The following is a 26,331-nucleotide window of genomic DNA, read 5'->3' on the forward strand; positions in this document are numbered from 1 at the left end:
GGGAAGAGGGATTGAGGTAGGGAGACAGAGGGATGGGGAGAGGGAGTGAGGTAGGGAGACAGAGGGATTTGGAGAGGGAGTGAGGTAGGGAGACAGAGGGATGGGGAGAGGGAGGAAGAGGTGAGAGGAGGAAAGAGACGGACGTGTCGAGAATGTGAGAGTTGAGAGAGCCTACCCAAGAGGTGGAAGAAAGGATGGATGATTAAAGGGCATACAACCACACCTCTGCTTACGTGCATTCTGTCATGAAGTCCATGCCCAGCTCCCTGCTCATGCTAGGTCTAGAAGAACTAAAAGAGGGCAGTGTATGAAAGTTAGCCACATCTTCGGAGCTTAAATGTTTGTCAGCTAAATTAATAAATACACATGTATTGTGAATGCACCATTTTTTATGCAACAGTGTAGAATGGTTCTGAAAAACTTAGACCGTTTGAAACACAGAGCTATGCTCATGCATATCTAGCTAAACAGCGACAAAGCACTGCTTGACTCTTGAACCAAATTCAAACAGAGAAAAGGGCAACATAATCAAGACAATTAGGACATCAATGAATGAGAAATGCATGACCGATGACTCAGGTCCTGTCCTGTGGATGTCTGGGTTGTGAGGCCTGAAGCTCCAGTCAGCTCTCCACTTTCTGCAAAGCGAGGGGGACCTCGGTTCAATTCCTCAATGAGCCGAGCCAACAGTCTCCTCAGAGCCACTTGAACTTGGCCACTCAGCCGCAGCTCTACCAGGGCACTGCTCTGGACCTCACTCATGCATTATTCACCTCTGCTTCATTACCATTCATCCTAATGTGAGTTCCTGCTCTTATCCACAGTATACAGTCTGTGTAGAAAACATGAGCCAACATTCCAAGGAGAACAGCTTCAGTATTGGTTGGAATGTACAAATTGGGATGTGTGATGTGTGTCATTGCATCCCAGTTGAAAACTGTAAAATATGGACAAAACGATCTACATTTGTCTTTGGTGCTGAAGAGTTAGTAGAACTTACCACTGTGACAGAGCTTGATCCAGCTCAGCTAGTCCATCACCCTGAAACTCCTGACCTTCCAACAGCCATTGGACAGACAACAAGATTGGACGGGTTGGTAACGCTACATTAATCCACCCCTATGATGTTTACATGTACACACACACACCTTGCAATGACCCTGACCCTAACAGGCTAATCTGATAAAGGAGAAATGCGTCAAGTCTGTGTCTGACTGGGCTAACCTCATTTTGTGGTTTCCTGTGGGTGTGTGAATGTTTTAGAATTACATACTGTTTCATTTAAGAGAACTAAACCTCCAATACATATTCTTAAGAGGAAAGGCGCATCAATCTTTGGATACAGTATCATAATACATCCATGATGGTTTACAGTGAGTTATTCATCTCATGGTATTGCTTTGTTATGTGTTCGCCCAAATGCTTCCAAACTCGCCCAAATTCATCCAATAGAAAAATCAGTGCACAGTTCACCCAGCAGCCGTCAGCTTGTCCCCCCCTCTTTCTTCTTTTCCCTTTCATCTCTATCTTTCCACGTTCTCTCCATTTCCCAAGCTCAGCTGACCCCAGTGATCTGACCACATCTTCCCCCAACATCACTCTGCTAATTAGACACCAGTGAACCTGACCACAAAGCACTGGTTACCATGGACACCGGCCTACCCTGCAAGGTCAAGGGTAGAGGAGGGGTGCAGAGGGGGGAGTAGGGGGTTTAGCTCTATAGGAGAAACTACAGTAAGGTTGGTGAACTATTAACACTACTGATCAGATGGTCAGTCTCCATATATGGATCACAGTGGATCTCCTGACAACTGTCCTAATATGGAGGTTCAAAGACATGGTGTGGAATAAGCGAGATCACATGCATGTATAGATGTTCATGTATAGATGTTTGATAATGAGAAGGGGCGAGAGCTGGGAGGAAAAGGGGGAGGGGAAGAGGTAGAGGTGAAAGGGGCTGCTGGGTTGGGGGGAGCTGAGCTGGAGAAATGTAGGGAGGATAAGGGGAAAAAAGAACCAGGTCGAGAAGAGAGTCGTGTTTCCATCCCAGTCCCCCTCATCTGCACAGCCCAGTGACCTGTACTGACACGTAAACACGGAGCGAAACACAGAGGGGGGGTTCTGGGGGTTCTGGGGGTTCTGGGGGGGGCTGGAATGTGGGGGGGTTGGGATTGTTTTTATTTGTGTGCGTGTGCTTGTAAGATTTAATGTGTATGTTGGTCCAAAACGCTGCTCTTCACGATTTAAGAGGTTACTTCCACTTTACCCATTACAACCAATCCAATAAGGACGGAGCGAGGCCAAGTGTACTTTTTAAATATGTTTTTTGGTGTGGATGCACTACCTGTGTATGTGAGGAGGAGATGTGAGATGTCTCTTAGTGATGTGAAAAAACGGTTGCTCCCCTGACAGCATGTTTCACGGCAATCTAATTGGTTGTGCTGAATTATTGGGTTAGACTGAAGTAAATTGAGGCAAACTGAATCAGGTTCAAAGAGGAAGAGGGGATCCTGTGGGAAGCGTTTAGCCAGAAGGACTAGAAAGATAGCGACGTGCGATTAGACAGTTGTGCCCCTCTTGCAAACTAACTGTATATAGAAAGCAGTACCCCTCCTCTCTCGCTTTCCCTCTCTTTCTCTTTCTTTCTCTTCTACTTGACTTGTTCAAGTTACCATGGTGATGTAGACCTTTGGTTGGTCAGCCCATCATTTCCAGAGTGGTTGTCTGGGTTTGACACGTCCTTTTGTCTCTGTCTTTGTTCAAATGCAGATTTACAGTTGTTTGTTGCGCTTTACAGCCATGTCCAGTCATGAGGTAGCCTTTACTTAGTCAACAGGAACATATGCTATTCAAGAGAGCCACCAACAAAAACTATTGTCTAATAAGTAATACTTTGAAATTGTTTATTTGCTATGATAAAGACTTTGGTGTTGACAATAATCTAAAAGTCCAGTTATATTTTAATGCCGGACTGTCATGATTTTAGATTTCTTCGTTTGTGGCGGGATATGATTCTTAGGGTTCTCTCATGACCTGTTTTGCCTTCTCTCTCTCTCTCTCTCTCTCTCTCTCTCTCTCTCTCTCTCTCTCTCTCTCTCTCTCTCTCTCTCTCTCTCTCTCTCTCTTTCTTTGTCTCTCTCTCTTTCTCTCTGTCTCTCTATACTTCTCTCTCTCTCTCTCTCTCTCTCTCTCTCTCTCTCTCTCTCTCTCTCTCTCTCTCTCTCTCTCTCTCTTTTTTTAGTTCTCTCTCTCTTTGTTTTTTCTCCATCCCTCTCCCCCTCTATTTCTTCTACCCCACCCCTCTCTTCCGTCCCTTTTCCCCCCTCTCCCATCCCAGTGGGTGTTTCTAGATCCCTGAGCTACCCAATCACAGTGCAGTGACCTATCCACTCAATGCCATGCCTGTCGGGGGCTTTTTGTGTTTGTGAAGTTTTTCTCTTTTTTCCTCTTATCCCTCGTTCAGCGGCAGGAGCTCAGAGCAGACGGAGAAAGTGTGGAGGAGGAAGAGAAAGAGTGAGTGAAAGGCAGGAGAAGCCATGCAGAGTGATAGGCAATCTAGCAAGATAGCCTGACGATTAAACCAGAGACAAGCAGGACCCAGCATCGTACACACAGCCAGCAGGCCAAGCCCAGCCCCGGACACACACACCATCAACTGTGTGAGACAGAAGAACACAGGGATACTCTCAGTTGGGAGAGAACACAGAAAAACTAAAGAGAGACAGAGAGAGACAGAGAGAGAGAGAGAGAGAGAGAGAGAGAGAGAGAGAGAGAGAGAGAGAGAGAGAGAGAGAGAGAGAGAGAGAGAGAGAGAGAGAGAGAGAGAGAGAGAGAGAGAAAGAGAAAGAGAGGGAGAGGGAGAGAGAGAGAGAGACAGAGAGACAGAGAGAAGGGAAACACAAAGGAGAAATAAGGAGAACACCAAAATATCTAAACACATAACTTCTTGGGACTTCCGCTTTTTCCTTGGAACCAACAGAGAACTCCTGTGCTTTTCCAGTGCCTATCTGTGTGTGGAAGCAGTGCGCTTCAATATAGCAACAGGTGTTACTGAAGAGGACTGCATGGTCAAGAGAGGACTGAAACAAGAGGATTCTATTCTGATTAAATTAGACGGCTAGATACTGTAACAAGAAGACCAGTTCAAAGAGGGAGAAAGTTGGAGAAAAACCCCAGAGGAAGAGAAGGAAGACATAGCACTACAGGATGGCAAACTCAGGTTTTCAGCTCCTGGGCTACTTCCTGGCACTGGGTGGTTGGATTGGCATCATCTCCACCACGGCTATGCCTCAGTGGAAGCAGTCGTCGTATGCGGGCGATGCCATCATCACAGCTGTGGGTCTGTACGAGGGGCTGTGGATGAGCTGTGCCTCCCAGAGTACAGGACAGGTGCAGTGCAAGGTGTTTGACTCCATGCTGTCTCTGGATGGTGAGTAGCACAGCACGGGGGCTCTGGAGTCCTGTTACATTGAACTCTTTCTGTCTTTTGTCGGTTGGTCTTCCATCCTCTCTACCTTGGTCTGTCACCCACGCCCATGTTGGTATTCCTGTTGACATTCTCAAATGTAGGCTATGCTCGGGTATTTTAATGAAGGGAATCAGGTGGCTGAGCGGTTAGGGAATCGGGTTAGTAATCAGAAGGCTGCCGGTTAAATTCACGGCCGTGCCAAGTGATGTTGTGTCCTTGGGCAAGGCACTTCACCCTACTTGCCTCGGGGAATGTCCCTGTACTTACTGTAAGTCGCTCTGGATAAGAGCTAAATGACTAAATACAATGAGCTTGTTGCTTTTTGAGTTGCTTCTTTGTGGAAGGGTTCTACAGGAGATGGTCAGCCTTAAGATCAAACAGAATATGCCTCAGTGATTGCTGGGATGTTTGGTGTGTTTGGAACTGTATCCATTCTCAAACACACACAGTTCTTACAAGGTACAATAGGGGTCTTTCAACAAGTTCACTTGGTATTGTTAGTCATATCCATTAGACTGAATCTTCAGTGTAAGTAAGAAATGGAATGCAAAAGCAATCCCATAATTCCCTCCTCTGTCTGCGTCACATTAAAATCAGGGGCATAAATCAGATTCAAATTGCTGCTGTGGGCGTGTTTAATTGAAGGATTTCTTTCAACTCACAAACATAATTACTAAGAGAGGGGGGAGAGGGAGCGCGAAAGAGTGAGAAAGAAAGAGAAAGAAAAAGAGAGGAATGTATGGTTCAGACATAAATTAGCCTTGAATATAATGCTGCTGTCGTCTCAAATCTGTTAAGTGAGAACTACTGACTCATAATTAATGACACACAAATTATATGCATCCAGAGGGCTATTGTCTGCTGAAACAAGCTCATGTTGGTTTCTAAGGAAAGTCCAACTGGTAGGAGGATTTGGTCAGGAGTCAATAAGACAAACTGTTTTTCTTTGTGGTTTTCTAATGAACACTGATGACCATATTAATCCTAGTGACGCATAAAACCCCAAAACAACAAACTCTGCACTCTGCAAATGTTTGCCGACTGTGCAATCCATGATATCAAAACATTTTCTGTGGTTTTTTCTTTGAGGGGTGTGCTGGATCTGGTGTCTCCTCTGGCTCATCCACTAATAAGAACAGCTGTATTGTCCCTGACGATGAATAGGGCTTGTTTAGAAATGAAAAGCCCAGTGTTGAGCAAAACACCAGAGATATTCTCAGAATGCACTCTCTCTTCCCCACACACGCGTATTGTTCCTCTGTAGATTACTAACATATCCTGGGTGTGTAGACAGAATCAAGCAACCCCCAAACAGAGCAGAACCAAACCCTAAGTACAGATGATTCTGAAAGGGTATCCTCTGAAGTCACAGACAAGGAAATCAACCCAAAACAGTGACCACAAAGCAATCAGTTGTGGTGACTTAAACATGATTTGGCTTTCTGAGGGAATTTATTCTCTTTCCGTCAATTAAGACACGGCTAAGCCGAACCGTGTTTGACATTGTTTTACAAGTGGGTCAGGATCTTTCTCAGGTGGCTGACGTGTGTTTGGAGAGGAGGGTTGGCGGGTGGTTCTCCTGTCAGGTGGGGAACCGGTGAACACTCGGCACTGCGGCATACTGTGTTTCTCTAACTGGCAGGTTCTAAATGTGTCTCTGGGCTGGGTCAGCCCCTGCAGGTGGGCCTTTGTGACCTCTCCTTTCTCCCTGGCTTCACAGCATCACAAGCGGCCTGATTGTGCCCCATGTGATGAGGCCTGATTGTTCACCAGACTGTGCTGTATTGGACGGATGCAGCCAGCCAATGTGCTGGAAAACACTGACTGGGTTTGAGGCTGCTTCGGTGGATACGTCCAAACTCCTGTCTCCTTGTAGTGAGTGTTGGGTCATGGACGTGTCATTCCTGCCTGGTGGGGAAGGTGAAGCAGATCTGAGATAAGACGTGGACAGAGGCTGGCCAGTGGTGCTGAAGGGACAGTTCTATTCCATGTTCGAGTTCAAACGTAGCATCAGAGTGGGATGGTGGCGGTACTGACAAGCTCGCAGTTCTCTGACCTCAGTACTGATCAATGAGAGGCTTGTGGAATGACCGTCATGCCGACATGCTGAGGACTAGGATGTCATGGCATTGTGTGATGTCACTGTACAGAGTCATTCTGTATTGATGCAAACTTCCAGTTAGACATGTGGCTCATTCATTGTTACCATATATTAATGGGACATCAGTGCGTCATGTCGATGCATTGAAGCTTTGTCTTGGTGCATTCACTTTCAAAACGACAAAAGGACTTTATCCACTGTGCTGTAAATAAGTTCACAGTAAAAGTTTTGCTTACTCACTTTCCATCATGGAATGTTTGGTGGTAGACCGTCTCCAGTGTCAAACCCCCCACCCTTCACATCCTCCCCCTCGTCACCTCCTCTGCTCCCCCAGTGGCCTGTTCTTCTGTTTCCAAGGGTGAGGTCACCAGTGGGGATAGTAGCAGAGACGTACTGGCCTGTGGGTGTACAGGCCTCCTCCTACTGACACCTATTGTTACTTTCTGTGGGCCTCGGCTCCAACTCAGAGGGCAGCTTTGAGGGGCACACTGTGAGGAGGGAGGTTTCAGCCCTTTGGTAGTTACTAGTGTCACACCAGTTTATCCCTTTTGGGATGGAAAACAAGAAATAACTTTTTGTGAGTTTTACAACAATGGAACATGTCCATACACACACACACACACACACAGCTTGTAACTGGCACTGCCAACCTTGGCAAAGATTAGAGAAGAGTGGGAGAGACAACCAGCCCTCCAGCCCACCCATAGAACCCCTTTCTCTATTCTCCCTTTGTTGTTCTTTCTGCCTATATCACATGCGCACGCAGACACACATACACACTTGACTCTGTTCATCAGGGTGGTGCGATTTAGGGCAGTCCAAACTCCCCACATGCTTAAGAAGTTGGAAGAATAGACATAATGGATGAAAGAAAATAAGATAAAACCTCTTTCTCTTAAAAACCATTCAAATCCCTTCATCAAAGGGACCCCTTCTACTCATAAATCTAACTTCAAAAAGTCTCTCCTACCCTTTTCCCATCACAACAGATCCTGAGATGGAACTTTATTACCAAACTATCAATGCCTGTGTGTATTAATGACACAATGATACATGCCTACTTAGATTTGCTAGACAGATCTTTGTTCATTAAGCGTTTTCATCAATGTTTTGGGGGAGATTTTGAACTTTTGGGTTATATTAAGATGTTGCTATTAATACATTTCCTTTTATTGGACTTTGTTTTGGTTAGTTTTACTGTACAAACTTAGTCACGATGTAGAAGCTCTGTTCCAGTATTAGTGTTTCTGTTGTCCGGGCGGCTGTGTTTTAGGCAGCGCTGTCTGATCGCCGTGGCGACAGCCCCAGGAAAACAATCCAGCTTTGTGACAAAGCCACACTAATCCCACTGTGTGAAACATGTACCAATGGCCCTCCTACGGCTTGTGTGTAAAAGAAAGAGAGTTGTGTGTATAGTCTCCTCCTACAATATGTATGTGTCTGTATGTGTCTGTATGTGTCTGCATGTGTCTGTATGTGTCTGCATGTGTCTGTATGTGTAAATATGTAAAGTGTCACTCCCACTAAGTTATGAGTGAACTAAAGTCTGTGTGGGTTATCCATGGAATTCATTGCGGTGACACCACTGTGGAATGATCCATCACGATCAGGAGAAGGTCTGCAGTAACAGGAGAGCCACACTAGAAGCATTTATCACCCGTGTCTCGGGCCAGGTGACCTCCAGGCTGTGGCTGGAACAACCCCACTATGGGACAGTGGTGGACCAGTGATTTTCCATGGACATCTTCCATCAGTGTCCAATACAATCGCTGTGGTTAACCACCACAAGATGGGCCTTCCATATCCTCTGGTGTACACTGTAACAACGTCCATATGTCTATGTCGAATCTACAGTTCATGCAGGAAATCCTTTTTAACCTCCTTGCCATTAGTTAATTTACAATGGACCTTTGACTCAAGTTTAACTTCTCCTTATTGCACATCCTTCCTCTCTATTTCCTCTATTTCCACCCTCTATAATCTCTCGCTTATCTGTGCTCTCCTCCTCATCCTCATCCTTGTCCTTGTCCTACTCTCTCTCTTTCTCTCTCTCTCTCTCTCTCTCTCTCTCTCTCTCTCTCTCTCTCTCTCTCTCTCTCTCTCTCTCTCTCTCTCGCTCACTCTCCAGTGCACATCCAGACGTGCCGAGCGCTGATGGTGGTGTCCGTGCTGCTGGGCTTCATCAGCATCATAGTGAGCGTGGTGGGGATGAAGTGCACCAAGGTGGGAGACAACAACCCCTCCACCAAGACCCGCATCGCCGTGTCTGGGGGAGCGCTGTTCCTGCTCGCAGGTGAGCTTGCTGTCAGGTGGCCTGGCGCTGCTACCTTACTGTGACACAAAGAGCCGGTCCGCCTCACAAGGCAGCCGCCACTAGACATGCTTCTGAACAGCACAGCACATTGTGTTGTGTCTTACTTTCTATTATTCTTTCTATCTGTCCAATCTTAACTTGCTTAGAAAAACAGACTCATATCTGGCATTCCTCCGACCAGAGACTCTCACCAGGGTTGTCTGGGTAATTAGTGGCCCCTGCTGTAAACAGGAAGTGGGGGGTTTTGGACACATTAGCTGCTGACCTCAGACGTAATTATTTCTGAGAAAGAAAAGCAGCAACCTCCGAATAATTCGAAAGTGTGTGTGTGTGTGTGTGTGTGTGTGTGTACTTTTGGGCGGCCACACTTTTTGTGTGTGAAGTAAGGTAGCTCTGAAAATGTAGCACGTGTGAAATGTGTAAGAAATATTATTGTGCAGGTGTAATTGCATTGACAGCCTCTCACTTGCTCTCTCTAAATCTCGGCAGGTCTGTGCACGCTGGTCTCTGTATCCTGGTATGCCACTCAGGTGTCCTATCAGTTCTTCAACCCAAACACACCCCTCAACGCCAGGTAAATACACACCCAGACAACAATCATCAGGAACAGCAAAGTCACACCATTCTTCTCATCACATCTTTCCCTGTGCAGGTATGAGTTTGGGTCTGCTCTGTTTGTGGGATGGGCGGCGGCCAGTCTGACGGTACTTGGCGGCTCTTTCCTGTGCTGCTCCTGCTCTAACGAGGATAGACGAGGGCAGCAATACTACCGCCAATCACAGCCTTCCACAGCAAGGGAGTACGTGTAAACCCCGCCCTCTTCCAGCAGCCACCCAAACAGGGAGCAGAGGACACGCTTGGCTCCACCCTTTTACCTTGATATCACGTGTTTAAAGCTTGACTATTACACAAACATACACACACACACATTGTCCATCAAGCATTTTTAAGAAGTTAGAAACTCTTAAGAAAAATGTATTCTTATGATTGTGTAGAATTATTCTTAACTTATTCACAAGAAGAAAAATATCATTGACAAGATTGGGATCTTGTTCGATTATTTTTATAGCTTTTCTTATGGATGGAAACTTTCATGTGCCTTAAAAACAAGAGTTATTCTACTGGATTTTGACACAGCTGCTTGAATCTGACCCCCCAAAAAATAGATCCAGCTGCTTGCTTGCTCTGTTTTTACATTTTATAAGAGATGCGACAAACCAAACAAATCTCTACAAACAGTGGCTTGTCCAAAATAGTGTCTGTGTATTTGCACGGTATATAAAAAGACTAACATTTAAGCAAAAGCTATTAAACCTGGATCTTGGGCATCCTAAATTATTGTTCATTAAAGAGCCAAAGAGGGTTACCAATAGTTCAGCTTGTCTGATATGAACACCTTATCCACTCATAATGGCTCAGATTATTAATGTAGTTTGATTACAGTACATTTATAATCAATAAGTGATTACATTTGTGAAAACCGACCAAATTTTGCAACACAGCACGTGTGAAAGCATGAAACAGAATCAAGCTTTTGTGTTTCCAAACAGCCCGTCCTGTGCTTCCTGGTTGGAGCTTCATGTGTGGAGCTTTCATGTTTCCAACTATGGAGCTGTGCCTTTAACAGAGACACAACTGCAGTATCAGGCCTTTCATAGTCTACTGGTGCAGCTCTATGTGGCCTGGCTTCTCGCCACACCATAGAAACACACAGCATAAATCACCACCTCGCTGACTACAGACAGGGGCTCCACTCATTCTGTGGGAAACACAGGCCTTACTCACCCCTAAACATCCTCACCCCCAAACACATCGCTCAACCAGGGAACACAGAAAAGTAAATAGGTTAATAACAGAACAGTACAGTCATTTATTTCAATGATCGGATGTACTCTAAATTCACAGAGGGAAGTTGGTTATGATACAGGTGCCTTATGACTAAGCTAAATGAATGGAACTTCAATGCAGGAGTGGGATTGTGAAAGGTTTGTCTCTGTCCGGGAGGTGGTGGTGCCGCGAGGACAGGATGCATGGTGAAAGCTAACGACCATCTCATCTTTCAGTTTTACTGAGAGATGTGACCATCATCGCACTTTTCATCATGCTCCATTCACAACATTCATGCTGAAGTGTGCACAGTGGCGACAGTCTTATCTATAGTCAGCGAAGGTGAATATCTTCATTGGTTGAACTTTAAACTTATTAGTCTAACTCTGTAAGGTCAGTTTACATAGAACTGATGACCAGTTATATAACTCAATTATATTCAATATCCTCCTGTTACCATGAGCTACAGTGACAGTTAAGGTAAATGTAGCAATTTTTACGTGTTTAAGTGTCTAATTAAAAAGGGTTGAAGTATACAGTTTCAAATAATAAGCTAAAAGGTACAACTGAACAGGCGCAAGACTATTGTTGCAAAACCTCCGCACTCCAGTGCCTGTAGAAAGGATGTGGTCCTTCCAACAACCCTTCATTCAGACAGAGAGAGTTCATCATTCTTCTGGGCAGACAACCCATTCACATATTCTCAGAATACTTTCCTGTTCCCCATTTTTGGGTCATTTGGACCCTATTCTTAGTAATGTCTTTGTGAGTGGAGCATTTCATTATACCTTGTGAGAGGGTGGGTGGATTTAAAGGACTTTAATGAATGGGGGGAGTCAAGCCGACTGTCAACAGCAGATGTTCTTTAAGCACCGTTGTTCAACTGAAGTCGTGACCCAACCCCTAGAAAGCTTACCCCAAGATAAAAAGTGAAAAAACAGTGTTCTGCATCTCGTCTGAACATACATATACATACCACACACAAAATTGATTCCAGACACAATTTCCTGCCATCAAAGTAAACACAACTAATTGTTTAATAATTGATGTGCTACCATTCACCAGATTACCATTGCTTTCTTCCCCATCACTACCTTGATTTGCAACAAATATCTTCACGGGGTCACTTTCCATTGAGCTTAATGAATGCCATGCAAACTATTCACCCAAACAACACTGCAATGACATGAAGCAAAAACGTATCTCCACTCCACTCACTAACAACCTAGCATGTAGCTTGAACTTCTAATTTGCTCGCACTGCACATTCCTACTGTAGCACTTACCATCAGGCGCTCATTCACTCAGTAACACCTCAGAGTTGTTGGGAGAGTCAGTGAGGTCTTGATGTGTCTGTCCCCTCCTCTTTGTTAATTATGTTCTTCTCTGCCTGTCTTCTTGTCTCCTTTAATTCAGGGCAGAGTTGTTGAGTGAGACTAGTTTTCCTGACTGACCAACCCCCCGCCTTTTTTCGAGGACTGTTCGAGTTCCGATCACTGTCTTCCCTTTCCTTGTTTTTTCCTAGGTCCAATCTCTGGACCCCTGTCTCTCTGCTAAAGCACATGTCGCTGCCCCCCCAACCCAAACCTAAATATGTCTGCTACACCTTATTAGTCTCTCACATTAAAGTTTGAGAAAGCAAAGCTTGCCGCCTGCCGTTTTTCTTACCCACTGAGCCTGTTTGTAAATATGGACTATTAAAGGTTAAGTATAGTTAGGTGGCCCTACACTCTCCCTTTAAGAAAGGAGGTGGGATCACCTATGACCTGTGAACCCTCTACTAGAAACTCCATCTTGTTCTTCTATCTTTAATTTACTCAGTGTTAAGTGTCAGCTTAAAATTCTCATCTTGTGTTCATTTCTGCTTCACTGATATCCTATGATTTCTGGGTTTTGTGAATCTGCATTTTTGTTTTGTTTTTGTTATCTGTAAATACAACTGTACATTTACTGAAATATGTTTTTTTTCCCTTTTAAATTGCAGACCAAATGTTAAAAGTACCCCACCAGAGAAAAGGGAGCAGTACTTGTAGTATGGGAGAGTCCTCTGCCTTACCATGGTTTAGATCTGGCAACAGACAAGATGCTCTCACTGAGAAATGAAAACCAAACACTCCACTAGACAGACACTCCCAGTCCCAAACCAAGAAAAGATACATATTTACAGATGTTCTGAATTAGTATTACACCTTTTGTAAAGAAAGACCAAACATCTTTCATTCTTTTTTTCTTTTTTTTTTAACTGCCTCGAGTTGTAAAGAAGTCAATTTCTTGGTGAAGTGTTATGCAACATGCTTGATGTTTGAAACAGTAATATTTGTATCACTCTATAGACAGTGTTGTTGATCAATTGTTGGAGATACAAACGGACATCTTGTATCTTGTCTGTTTTCTCTGGGGACAGTCATTCAGGGTATGCTCTATAACATGTTAAAGTGCCCAGGGTATATGTCACCTACACTCCTTTTACTACATATATAATGATCTACTACAGTGCCTTATAACACACGTGTGTGTGCACATGTATGTTTTTGACAATTGTACATTCCATAGTGTCACAAAGCCTGAGTGTATTATAAAAGTTCCCCCTTTTGACAAATGTTTCTGTACTCCTCTATCTCTTGCCCTAAATGTATTGTTTCTACCAGCTATTGCCAGATATCTGTACACTTTAGCAGTACTGTATGCCTCTTTGACCAACCAAGTGAGATCCCTCAATCTCCCACACTGATGTCAGATGTCACTCTTTCTAAAAGTTGTGTATGTAGCCCGGATGTGAGGATTTACCATCTACATGCATTCTGTTTAGGTCAGTGCTTGCGTGATTTGAATGAGCAAGGTGTTGTATTGTTGATTCTGAGGGTTGTACTGTACTCTGTGTGCTTTAAGTGTCTTCAGTACAGTTCCTGTACAAAGGCACAGTCAGATTGCTTAGTGTGACTGGTTCAAATGTCTTTTTTGTTGCTTACATGTATTTACCATGCATTTTCTCTATCTAATATTCATCACGATTATGTTACGTTATCATCTCCTTTAAAGTATACTCCTGTTTGTGTCTTTTAGAATAAAGTAAACTGAGAAAAACAATATATTGATGAATCTCGGAGAGATAGTGGTGGTCCAAATAAGCTGGTTGAAGGTCCCACATCATCACAGCCACACATGAACGCAAGCACGGGATCCAAACCCAGAGAGAGAAAAGGGAGGGTAGTCATCAGGGGGCGGGGGTGGGTTAGGCTTTCAACGTTATGTTGCACCTCTATTCCCAATCCTGCCCAGCCGCCACCCCTTCACCCTCTGAAATACCTCTCCTGCTCCCTGTTGTTCCATAATTGCAGACAGTTGAATTCCAGTTCTGCTTCAGCAGATCTGGCGCCCTCTGAAAGTCTTCCGAGCAGCTAACATCAGGTCTGGTTTGGATGTGGTACCACTCACAACATCAACTTTATGAACTGTTAGACCCTCTTTTATTCCAGCCCATCAGAAGGGGATCAGTAATGAGTAAGTTGAGCACGTACACGGGAAGACTAGAGGAGAAGTCTCAGCCTGGCATGTGTTAGAAGGAGAGAAAAAGGACAGATGTAAGCACAGGAGTGTGGCTCAGTGGGAGAAGTGAACGGATGTGAAATCTCACACAACCCTGAGATGTGCAGGAAGACTAGTTGACCATGACTCATGTCAAAGGTTTCATTTTTAATGACCACACTAGCATGAAGTTCTATGAAGTTCCATGAAGCCACATATAAAGATACTTCAAATTACATCAGGTGACTAAGAACAATTATTGTGGATTAAAACAGCAGACATCCCCTTTTCTTATACCCAATGTTAGATCCCCTAAAGCCATCAATGTAGGACTGACGGGTTGCATTTGTGTCACACACACGTCTCAAATCAACCCTTTGAGCACTAAACGTTGGACTGATACTTATGTAGTGTACTTTACTGTAGGTTTTTACAGTGATGATAGTCACATAAACAAAGACTGTAAGTAAAACTATACCTTGCTATTTATTTGCTATATTAATAAAACACATCACGTTTCTGATAGCGTGGGACTCTAATTAAATGAGGATTGTGTGTGACAGTCTAGACAGAAAAGACTAGAAGCTTTAATGATTTACTTTGATACTTCAATAAGTTAGCTCAAAGAATGACACTGACTCAGTATTCATATGTAGGTCCTTTCACCAGGGGACCTTGGTTGGGTGTTGGTTGGAGTACGGCTGAGGCCCTTTTGTGCTGTCCATGGAACCAGATTCATCCCAACCACATCTCTCCTCTGAGACTCAGGTCTCATGGTCAGTATGGTGGTTGCTGAGGTCAAAATGCAGGCCAGGCCTCCCACTGCCAGCCAATAGGAAAGGCCCAATTCGTAGGTTATCCCTGGTATACCAAAAGCCACCTATTGGAGAGTGGTGCAGAGGAATGGAGACTTCCTGAGAGACATGGTGAGGGCTGCTGGATCAGAATGTGTCCTCAGACACCATACCCACCTCCTGCCTGTATCTGGTGAAGGTATCCACGGCAAACCACAACAGTCCTGCTGTTCCACATCCGCCTGAAGGGAACAACACGTCTGCTCAAAACAACCCAAGGTATGTGGAGGTTATTGAACACACGCCCAAACAGACACATGTGGGCAGTGGTGAAAAGATATGTGTAAAGCTTAATATGATTTTAATGTTACTCAGCTGTCAGCATTTAGGAATTACTACCACCACCAAACTAGTAAACAACTTGAGTGGAGTTGAGCTTATTATTGAGTATGAGTTGGGGGTTGAGCTGTAATACTCACCTCCAACCAGTAAGAGGGCACCAGAGGCCCTCATCAATCTGTTCTTGTGGATTGAGTCACTTATTAACGTGGTGCACCTCAGGCTCGATGCCATGATGAGGTTAGAGATGGCTGACACCCCACATATTAACACCAATGCAACCCTCATAGATAAGATATTAGCTGTGAACACAGTAAAAAAAAAAAAGAGATGTAAGTACTAGGTAAACTCTAATCAATCAGCAAGTTAAATAGGTTAAGCCTGTCTAATGTGTATGGTTGCAGTATTAGTAACTGTGGGCGTGTTCTAAAACATAGAAAATGGGTTCTAGAAAATAATCTACAGATGAATGACAGTTGCTAAACCTGGCTGGTGTTCCAGGTACGACAGAGTGACATCACAGGTCCACATCCCAGCCACGTTGTCACGGATGCACTCTCCCCACAGTCCTCTACAGCGATAACTCAGGTCCACCGAGGAGAGAGGATCCTTAGCACCCCGCTGACACACACACCCACAAACACACACACACACAACCACATACACTCCCATACACACACACACACACTGTATGAGGATACAGTGTGGAGACTGCAGACTGGTGGCTACTGCTGTTCACTTTACAAAACAAACTGCTACTGTTAAAGGGATGAGTGTGTGTGTGTGTGTGATCCGTGGATGTGTCCTACCCTCCAGCAGTCAGAGAGAGCTGCAGACAGCAACATGGCCAGAGAAGTGATCCCCAGAAGCAGAGCCAGCCCCTCAGATCCAGCCCTGCTCATGTCCCTGGTCCGGCCACACGTCTCCTCTAGACGATACACACATGCACACACATGAAGTCTCAGGAAAGGCTCCAATGAAAAAAAGAGAGATGAAATAGAAGTATTCAGATTTACAAAATTGCATTAAACTTTATGATATTTTACAGTAAAGTCATTATAAACTGAGAAAAGCTTATCGTACCTTTTTATTTGGGGTGGAAGTCTAATCCAAATGTCGGTTTATCCACATGAATTATACTCCTTGTGTCGTTCCCTGAAATTCCTCTTATACCAACAGTGTGTGTGCGTGTGTGTGTGTGTGCATATTACAGTGGTTTTTTATTAGATTTGTTGGTGTTGAAGGTTAAAGTTGAGTGAGTCTCAAGGCATTATCCATGCATGACCTTCTTAGGAACAGGAATTAGTGTGCACTTCCATCCTACTCTGTTTCTGTTTTGTGGTCTCTCCTCTGTGGTGCCTCCCCCCCCCCCCAGTTAGAATGGTGACTTTGACTTAAACTTTCCATCATCAAATAAAGAAAATACGTAGACAGAATTTTCCCTTTACAACATTTCATTTCAGAATGTTCAAACATGGTGAGATAATCTTTAAGTTTAGATGATCAGATAACACAAAACAGTGCATTAAAACACATCAGAGAAAAAGACAGAGAGAGAGAGAGAGATACAGTCTGAGTAGAGATGTTATGATTGATTACCACTGAATTATTAAAATGTCATCTTTGTCTGTGGACGCTGTGTGTTCCTCCCTCAGCTTGATGGGGGCAGTATTTCTTTTCAGAACTCCACAGACAATTACTGGTCTTCTTCACAGTGACTTAGCTCATGTGCATTTTATATGATATTCATCCACTATCACAGAGCTGGTAGGCCAGAAAGTGAAATACCAGATGCCAGTTCTAAATTTGATTGCATTAGGTATGATATGTCTTACTAATCTTTTCTCTCATTACTAAAGATTTGGACTCCTGTCTAATGGACCCATGTGCAAGGCAGCTCACTGGCTGAGCTGGGAAATGAGGAAATGACACTGTTAATACGCAGTGTGAGCTTTCACTAACAGGGCGCTGCCTATACTGGTTACCTAGAGCAACCAGCCGCGTGTGTGTGTGTTTATGTGTGTGCATGTGTGTGTGTTTATGTGTGTGCATGTGTGTATCTGTGTGTGTGTGTTTGTTTTGCAGGCGTTTTAGCCACAGCAATAACCCCTCACAGTCAGTGTACTTACAGTAAAAAGAAACCAATATAGCCATACTTAGTTCTGTATGAATTGTTTGAACGTTAGGAGCGAAAGGATCTCTGTATAGTTTTGAAATGAACAAAGTCAAGGATTGCCTGTGTTTGATGTCAGACACACAACAACACACCTCCACAGAGCAGCCACTCTGGTTCTCTGCTGGCTGGCTTCAGGACAGACAGACAGAGCGCTGCGTAGCAGTGTGTGTGTGTGTGTGTTTGTTCACTTGAGCATTGTTCACTTGGACAATGCCTGTATAGGAAGTTTGTTTTGTTTTGAGAATGCCCCCACCCCCTGTCCATCCCCTACTGCTGAATGCACTTGAGCCATACACTGAAGCACCAATCACAACAACTATCCCACATTTAAGCACCAACTCTCTCTCCTCTCTCTCTTTCTCTCTCTCTTTACAGTAATACAGAAAGTATGGCCATATATTTGACAACTTTCTCTCTCTCTCTCTCTCTCTCTCTCCTCTCTCTCTCTCTCTCTCTCTCTCTCTCTCTCTCTCTCTCTCTCTCTCTCTCTCTCTCTCTCCTCTCTCTCTCTCTCTCTCTCTCTCTCTCTACACACACACACACACACACATTCACACGCGATGAACAACTCCCATAGATACATGCAAACACACACACACACAGACAGTCGGTAATGTGCTTAGAAACTATCGTCAGCTGTAGCCAAGTCCAGCAGCTGACAGCTGGAGGTACCTTGTGTATTTGTGTGTGTCTGTGTTTGTGTCTGTGCCTGTGCCTGTGTCTGTGTCTGTGCCTGTGCCTGTGCCTGTGCCTATGTATCTGTGTCTTTGACATTTTGTATTGAAATCAAAGCTGTCATTGGCTTGGTGATCCCTTTACTGTGCACCTGGCCAATGCTCTTTTCAGCTCTGACACATTCATATGCACACACACGTACATACACAAACATTTAGTATATCCACGCACCCCATTTTTAATCGAATCTGTGTTCTTTCTATCTCAATAATACAGCTGCCTAATTCGCTCTGACAACTTGGCCGTCTCAATTCCACCCGAGTCTTCCAGAATGCCTCTCTATGTCTCTAATTAGGTCCAATCAGTCCAAGTGATATTTATCGATTCACCTCATCTCTCTTTCTCACTTGCTTTCCAACACCCCCCCCCTCCCCTTTGTGTGCAATGTCTCCTTTACTCTCTCGCTCTCTCTGTCTCTCCTTCTCTCACTCTCTCGCTCTCACTCTCTCTCTTTACACACTTTCGCTCTCTCTGTTCTGTGTGAAGGAAACTATGTTCTCTCTTTTGCTAATTTTAGCATCAGTAAAATAATTATGATTGATGCAGGTGTCTCTCTCTTGCCTCAAAGCTTAAAATGGATAAAAACAAAAAGAGCCTGGAAGCTAATTAGCGTGCAAGGATGAGTGAGGAGAAGCCCTTATCAGCCATGTATCAGCCCGCCTGGCCCACAGGTTTAAACATCATATGAAATATCTTCGTTAATTCCAAAAGGAGTCAGGGACAAACTTTCTAATTTTCCTAGTCAATTGATGTGTTATATTTAACTCCCTCCGGTTATCTTTTTTACAGGCACAGCCTTTAGGAATGCATCAGGAATGTGTAATGTACTGATTCATCTGCTGGAACTTTGTGTCGTGTTTAGAATCTAAGTCTCCATATGGGAGTCAGGGCATTAATATCAGACCATGCCATTGAAGATAGAACTGCCTGGAATGACATTGAAGCTCAATGTTCATTGGGTCCTTCTACTCTTTGATTGTGGACTGGAGAGATAAAGTCAAATGTACTCTGAAGGAAAGCAATTCTTCTCTGCTTTGAAGACAGAACTAAGCACAGACTAACGTGAAAATATTATTCTAGTATTTAGACAACTAGAGTGACACATCTGAACCTGTTTCTACAGCAGGGGAGAACTCCAGCTCTTCTCTTGGATTGAAAGTGTGGAGATATTCCACATGGTCCTCTGCCCTCTCTATAACCCCTGCTCTTGGTTAAAAACAAACTCTTGCTCTTTGATCAATCTTTCTCATCCCCCTCCCTCCCCACCTTTCTCCCTTTCTCTCTCTCTCTCTCTCTCTCTCTCTCTCTCTCTCTCTCTCTCTCTCTCTCTCTTACTGTTCTTTGTGGTGTGTGTACTGGCTGAGTGTTTGGGTAGCTGCAGACTGACAGACTGGGCTTTGATCTAGTCAAAACCCTAGGGGCGGCTCACCGCAGGCCCTTCTCTATGCACAAACACCTAATACACACATACACACACATCACCTTACACATAGACACCCTTACCCAAAGAGGAAGCATATTGTGTGTGTGTGTGTGTGTGTGTGTGGTGTGTGTGAGAGAGAGAGAGAGAGAGAGAGAGAGAGAGAGAGAGAGAGAGAGAGAGAGAGAGAGAGAGAGAGAGAGAGAGAGAGAGAGAGAAAGTTGTCAAATATATGGCCATACTTTCTGTATTACTGTAATTTTCACATTGAGTCCAGAGGTGAAGGCGTGGGGTAACAGGTGATTGAAACTTCAGCCATGTTCAGGTTAATGGGTTTGGAGGGGAAAGGGCAGGCTCTGCCATGTCTGTGGCTTGTGAAGACTGGCATCGTGTGCTGCTTGGCCTTCTGTCAGATGGACATGACAGTCTGAGTGGGCACCCTGCTACCATGATTAGTGCTTCCATAGTCGTGTTTGAGTGTGCGGGCGCTTGCATAAGTGTGTAGTATAGAGAGATTTTAAGTGGTTAAATAGGCTGTTCGGATGCCCATGTCTTGACCCCAGAATTAGAGTGGGCAGAAAAAGTGTTTGTGTACGAGTCTGTGTGTGTGTGTGTGCATGTGTGCGTGCCTCTGCCATGTGTGTTTAAATTAGGTGCAGAAGGTTGGCACTTGAGTCCATTAAGGCTATCCTAGCCATGTTAATGATGTGCGCTTGGATGATTCCATCTGCAGTCTCCTCTTGGCTCCCCCTCTAAGCTGAGCACTTCTGCTACAGACGCATCCCTGGCTGGAGAGGTCACTCAGCTCCAAACACAACCAATTACCTCATCTGCAAACATCAGGAGTCACAGACAGCCATCTGTTTTGTCATTAATACATCAACATACGTTTCTTAATAAACACTCCATCCGCTGTGTGTCTTAGATACATCAAGATCTCAAGTCCAAACAGCAAATCATCTCTTCCAGTGGGCATTTCACAACTTACCATCCATCCAGCGAGTGGGCCAACTCTGGCTTTGTACAATTGTCATGGAAGCTACCTAGTGTACTGTCAGGGTTCCAGACCTCGCAGGCTAAGGGGCCTCAGTGATTCTGAAACCCACTGAACCATCCCCCTTCTCCTCTCCATGAGGAGCAGGAAGGAGCCTGGATCTGATACAGGGGCTGGTTTCCTGCAGAGAGAGGCAGGCTCCATGAAGTCCGACCGGGTGATTTTCCTGCTCAGTCAGTTCCAGGGAGCCCAGCCAGATGGGAGAGAGCCAGTGTGTTTTCCAGAAGGAGATGAGCAGGTGCCTGGGTTTCACACTGAAATAACAGAGTCCTCTCCCCAACAATTACAAGCATTTCTGCAGAGAAGCTTTGTTTGCAAACAATCAGAGACTAATGGAAGGGTGTTGCAGCCAAGCAGTTGCAGATGTGAGACCATCCATTGTATTATCTTTAGAGGACCCTTTGGACATTCGTCAAATCGCATATTGTTCAACCAATGTCCACAGCGCACAATGTGGTCACAATGGTCCAGTTGCAACGGTAAGATTAGAGGCAGCGTTTTGACATCAGCTTCATTCAGCGGCATGCATCCCTCTACTGACCACTGAGCTGTGGTTTGTGTCGTCAGAACTCATGAGCCTTGCTGTGTTGCTGACGGTGGGTGTGGAAACTTTCGACGCTGGACTCTAGACCCCAGCTCCCAGAGAGAAGCGTTTGCCGGGGGATGGATGGTTCCCATGACTCCTGGGAGGAATTCATGTGGCCCCTTCTGACCCCATCCCTCAGATGGAGGGGGAGAGAGAGAGAGAGAGAGAGAGAGAGAGAGAGAGAGAGAGAGAGAGAGAGAGAGAGAGACACACATGGATGGAGAACGGGTCTGAACCAAATAGCAACAGCATGGTGCAGGTGTTCAGTGGGGATGCCCTCCAAAGCACAATCAGAAGCATTGTATTTTACAGAAGTACCATGTGTCTACTTGACCTTGTGTTTCCACAACAGACTGGAGGCTTGCAGTTGGATATTCATTCACCTATGTCCAATTTACCACAGTCCTGCAGCTGTGTGTTTCAGATAATGCATAGTATTTAAATATGCAATTTAACAGCTTTCCAATAGAATTGGGTCACTATTGATTGAGGCAGAGATTTATCCTGTTAGGCTTATCTTAACTGATCTTGGCTCCCACTGTATGTTTCAGTGTATAGAGAGATCGGTGTGTTGACACTCATCCCTGCAGGTGGCCTTGACTTCATTACAGTTCAGACATCTGACTGACAACTCAATGCACTTAATACTCATCCCTCAAACACACACACACACACACGTACACACACACACACACTACATTCACAACGATCAGAGTCAGAAACTCCAAAGGTAGCACATTTTATCCACTTGTGAACTTCAAAGTTCCTTGGAAAAGTCCAATGAAGATGTAGGGGGGAGATAATCAGATAATCCAGTTCTCAGCCCTGCTCTCTGTTTCTGAATCACTCAGACCAGACATCGAGTACACCTTCCATAAAAAGGTCACTTCCTCATTACAGGAACTATGTACGTGATGGCAGTTGTAGCTAATTTAGCATCTCAGCCAGCACACTTTGATATTACTTTTTTAACACAGAGGAGTTCTTTAACTGCAGTGTCAGATTCTCACCAAATGCAGTGTCATGATGTGCTGCAGAGTGTTACAGTTTAATGAGGCGAATGTGTTTTCCTAGTCCATGGACTGCTCTCCACCATACTAGCAGTCTTCTCTCATGTTACAGTACCTACCCTCACATCACAGACTAGCACTGGTTTTACCTACACTTTATACATCTATCAGATTTTCTCTCAGAATTTGTATTGTGTACTTGTCACAGGTCACCTACAACTGGTTTGTGAAGGATAAACTAATTACTTAATTTGTGGCACAGTAGGATCATTGCTATTCTGTTCTATTCTGGCAGCCGATTTTTACATTTATGGTATAAAAGCCCCGCATGTTCCCCTGGTCCACCTGCCCAGGGGACGCCACCAGAGGGGCCCAGCGCTAGCTACGTCCCCTGGAGGTCACAGGTCACACTATTGAAGTGAGAATCAATGGTGGATTCCCCCGTGGCCCGGAGAGTACAAGAAAGGGAGGGAACGTTTCAAACAAATAAATAGCTGGTTGTTCAAGGTGCCCTCTCCACTTCACAAACGTGGATTGATCTCTCTGGCTGAACCCAGAGGAGGACGGAGAGAGCGAGGACGGAGGAGAGACTTGATAAGGCTCCTGGTTTTTAGGTGGGAGCTACTGTTTCACCCCAGCCAGGTTTGTCCTCTGTGCTGGGCTGCCAGAGAAGGAGTCTGAGCAGACTTCAGACAGCAGGGCTGCCCGCTCTCAGCTGTCCAGGAGTTATCTTGCCCACACAGGAAGACTTCCTGTATTCCACAGGAAGCCTGTTACAACAACACCCGCTCTTTTTAAATTGTCATGAAAGGGAATTCAAACCCAATGACTAAAGGGTCAAACGTGCATTTACATATACACGAGGTAGATAAGAAAATACATAGTTTACATTCCATGTTCTGTAGGTAATGTGTCAAAAACGCTCTTATCTACTGTGCAAATTGCTTTCGGTGAAAATCCCATTCCAAACCCATTGTTCCTGCCCCTCCCCCTACCCCCTAAAGTTGTGTCAGGATGACATTTTCGAACCAGACATCTACCTGGGTTGATCCCGCCTGTGATGAAGCTCTCCCCTGGAGCAGACGGTCTGTGATGTGCAGAGGGAGGCCTGCGGAGGATGCATACGTAGATGAGCCTCCTGGCAGAGTGGGGACCTGAGGGACCCGGCTCTGCAGACAGTCCTCCCCTCCTGTCCAGCGAAGGCCAGATAAATGTCAGGCAGAACAAAGACCCTCCGTCTCATTTCCCCTCTCTCTCAAATGGACGCTGCTCGCCCTGTTCACTCCAAATTGGTTTCAGAGGTAATCCGCTCCCTCAGCTGAGAGGCTGGCCAAAGGGGTTGTGGGAAGATTGTTATTATTATGACCATTGCTGCCATTAACTACTGGCAGTGGCCAAGGTGACTGTCCAGCCCTCCTCTGTCCTCTGTCCTGCGGAAGCCAGATCTGTCGGAAATACTGGACACTTGACTGACACTCTAAACACTGTTACAACATTGGATGTGTAAGGATTCCTACTAACGTTTTCAAGTTCAAGTCGTGATATTGGCACATTTGTGTGATTAAGTATTGCTACATGGCAAGTACCGGTACTGAAATGTTTTCTGAACTGTATGTCACCCCAGAATGTCTTTGCCTGCCTGGCTGCCTGCCTGCCTGCCTGCCTGCCTGCCTGCCTGCCTGTCTCTGTCTCTGCCTCAGAGGCCCAGGGATGTCTGTCTACTTCAGTCTCTTCTTCATTCCTCTGAGGAGACGCTGAATTAGTCTTATTATCACCGCCTCTGGAACGGATACAGAGAGGAAGGTTCTATCCCCCCGAGAGCATGTGCATGTATGTGTGTGTGTTTTATGCTAATGTCTACTTGTTAGTGTATCTTTTATGAATTTCAACAGCTGTATAGGGCAGCTGCCTTTAGGGCTGCATTCGGCAAGGGCGCCTTTCCTTCCTCTTGCTGACAACATTCTCGTTCCCCTTCACTCACTTTTACACTTACCCTCTCACAAACACACACTCACAAGGCCTGTTTTAATTACAATTCAGTCTTTACAATTTCGAATGCATGCAAATTCATTCTGATCACCCGTTGGAAGAGTTGAAAGGGTGGAAGGCGGTGAATGTGTGTGTCTGTATGTCACATGGGTGTTTGTGTGTGGGTGAGAATACGGGAGATGTGAAGAGGTGTTTTGAAGATGAAAAAAAAGACCATTTCATCCTTCGCCCCAGGTCTGCAGTCTGACAGAAAACAGAAGCATGAGAATGATGAAAAAGCTTCTTGTTTTACTGATGGGACACATTAGCTGTGGGCAATGGATGCTCAGAGTCCACACTACAAGCTCTCTGATCTCTCTCTCCTGCACACTCAGCACACTGCTCTGCCCTGTTTGATCTGTGAGAAGTTTATAATGCTGCCCATTCATAAGGCACGCTGACTGGAGCCTCCTTCCTCACCCAGGCCCAGTGACAGAGTCCTGGCCCCTTGATGGGCCAGGACTGGGGAAAGGGGGAGAGATAGTGAGAGAGAGAGAAATAGTGAGAGAGAGAGAGAGAGAGAGAGAGAGAGAGAGAGAGAGAGAGAGAGAGAGAGAGAGAGAGAGAGAGAGAGAGAGAGAGAGAAAGTTGTCAAATATATGGCCATACTTTCTGTATTACTGTAATTTTCACATTGAGTCCAGAGGTGAAGGCGTGGGGTAACAGGTGATTGAGAGAAAGTGAGAGAGAGAGAAATAGTGAGAGAGATATAGTGAGAGAGAGACAGAGAGAGGGACAGAGAGAGAGAGAGAGAGAGAGAGAGAGAGAGAGAGAGATAGAGGGAGCACAGAGGCAGCCTATGTCCCATGTGTTTTAGTTACCACAGCAATGTATATATCTTAACTTTACATGACTAAATCTTGTATTTGGCACATCAAATCCTGCCCATCCATTCCATTAGCTCTATTAAGGACCACTGTCTCTCTTTTAGAGCATCACAATCTCAGTTAATGTGACTCAAACACACTCAAAGTGTGGCTAAGTGCCAATGGTAGCTTGGAACTGTCAGAGAGGCCGCTGTGAACCACTCTTCTCACAATGATGGCTGGATCGAGGCGCAATTACCAGGACTATACACTTCTCTGGGAGTCTCTCCATTGAAGTGGTGACAGGCCATATTCAAGAACAGAGGAAAGCATCTGAGAGATGTGCAGTGAGGTCTAAACTAGGTAAGCTTGCTGTTTTGGTATTGGTAATCTTTTCAGTCCCTAAAGGCCACATATAATTGTTCCAATCCATAGAGGAAAGTCTCTCAGGATTCTCTCAGAATTGATCAGCCATTGACATGTAGTGCATTACATAAGAGTAATGCCACATTGACCTGATAATGTATCTACCTTGTTTTTCTGTTGTGCTCTTGGTCTCATGTGAGTTTGTTAGGACTTTCTGGATTCAGGTGAGGTACTGGCAGGCTCCAAAAACAGAGCAAACAAACAACTGCCCTCGGACTAAAGCTACGACAAGGCACAAAAGTGTAAAGAAACTTGCAGCTACATGCAGCCTACAGTCCTCCAAAAAAAACAGGCTTCTATTCTGCTTTTTATAGACACAACACTAAAACAATCACAGTGGATAGCTAGTGTGAAGAATTCCACAGTCATAACCATACAGTCTGTCACTTGGTAACAAACGAGCACTGTGCTATAAATGAGTTGGGTACTGTGAGGTCCAAACAGAGTGATAGGCTAATCTCACTTTGGTTTCAAACAAGGAGCTGTGTGGCAGTGGACTCAACTCCTCCTAGGCTTCACACATCCATCCACACAGACGCCACTCCCACCCTGATGCAGACATGCACACACACATACAGATGAAGCTGTCTCTCCTTTTCTGGCCTGTCTCAAAGCCCTTGGCGCTGCTTGTTTACCCTTCACTGTGGCAGCTGATGTGTGTGTGTGTGTCGATCTGAAAAGGGAGATATTGCGTGTCAAGTGCTCTCCAGGGCAAAACTATCA

General features: G+C 44.9%; 2 protein-coding genes across 4 annotated transcripts; one reads left to right on the forward strand and one right to left on the reverse strand.

The window, feature by feature from the left end:
• Positions 1–3,797: 3,797 nt before the first annotated feature.
• cldn19 (claudin 19) lies at positions 3,798–13,766 on the forward strand. 2 transcript variants are annotated; one of them, XM_047025169.1, is made up of 5 exons: positions 3,798–4,429; positions 8,698–8,862; positions 9,373–9,457; positions 9,536–9,682; positions 12,126–13,766. In XM_047025169.1, exons 1-5 carry the CDS (start codon positions 4,207–4,209, stop codon positions 12,160–12,162), a joined length of 657 nt encoding a protein of 218 aa, XP_046881125.1. In that variant the 5' UTR covers positions 3,798–4,206; the 3' UTR covers positions 12,163–13,766. The 2 variants fall into 2 exon arrangements, with proteins under 2 accessions (XP_046881125.1, XP_046881124.1); XM_047025168.1 differs by having other exon boundaries at positions 12,694–13,764.
• LOC124470936 (claudin-16-like) lies at positions 12,663–16,222 on the reverse strand. 2 transcript variants are annotated; one of them, XM_047025171.1, is made up of 5 exons: positions 16,177–16,222; positions 15,853–15,988; positions 15,508–15,669; positions 15,206–15,270; positions 12,663–15,114 (listed from the first exon to the last, which is right to left on the reverse strand). In XM_047025171.1, exons 1-5 carry the CDS (start codon positions 16,210–16,212, stop codon positions 14,881–14,883), a joined length of 633 nt encoding a protein of 210 aa, XP_046881127.1. In that variant the 5' UTR covers positions 16,213–16,222; the 3' UTR covers positions 12,663–14,880. The 2 variants fall into 2 exon arrangements, with proteins under 2 accessions (XP_046881127.1, XP_046881126.1); XM_047025170.1 differs by having other exon boundaries at positions 15,206–15,288.
• Between the last annotated feature and the right edge of the window lie 10,109 nt (positions 16,223–26,331).

This window comes from Hypomesus transpacificus, chromosome 9 (genome assembly GCF_021917145.1).
Source record: "Hypomesus transpacificus isolate Combined female chromosome 9, fHypTra1, whole genome shotgun sequence".
NCBI classification, from domain to species: Eukaryota; Metazoa; Chordata; class Actinopteri; order Osmeriformes; family Osmeridae; genus Hypomesus; species Hypomesus transpacificus.

Bases quoted from the DNA above. Each gene is read 5' to 3' on its own strand.
- cldn19 (XM_047025168.1), top strand. From the start codon at position 4,207: ATGGCAAACTCAGGTTTTCAGCTCCTGGGCTACTTCCTGGCACTGGGT. The intron at 9,458-9,535 runs GTAAATACACAC...TTCCCTGTGCAG, and splicing joins AACACACCCCTCAACGCCAG to GTATGAGTTTGGGTCTGCTC. The intron at 9,683-12,693 runs GTACGTGTAAAC...TTTAAATTGCAG, and splicing joins CAGCCTTCCACAGCAAGGGA to ACCAAATGTTAAAAGTACCC.
- LOC124470936 (XM_047025170.1), bottom strand. From the start codon at position 16,212: ATGTTGCTGTCTGCAGCTCTCTCTGACTGCTGGAGG. The intron at 15,289-15,507 runs GTGAGTATTACA...TGTTTTGAGCAG, and splicing joins TGCCCTCTTACTGGTTGGAG to ACGTGTTGTTCCCTTCAGGC. The intron at 15,115-15,205 runs GTGGGTATGGTG...ACTCTCCAATAG, and splicing joins TCACCAGATACAGGCAGGAG to GTGGCTTTTGGTATACCAGG.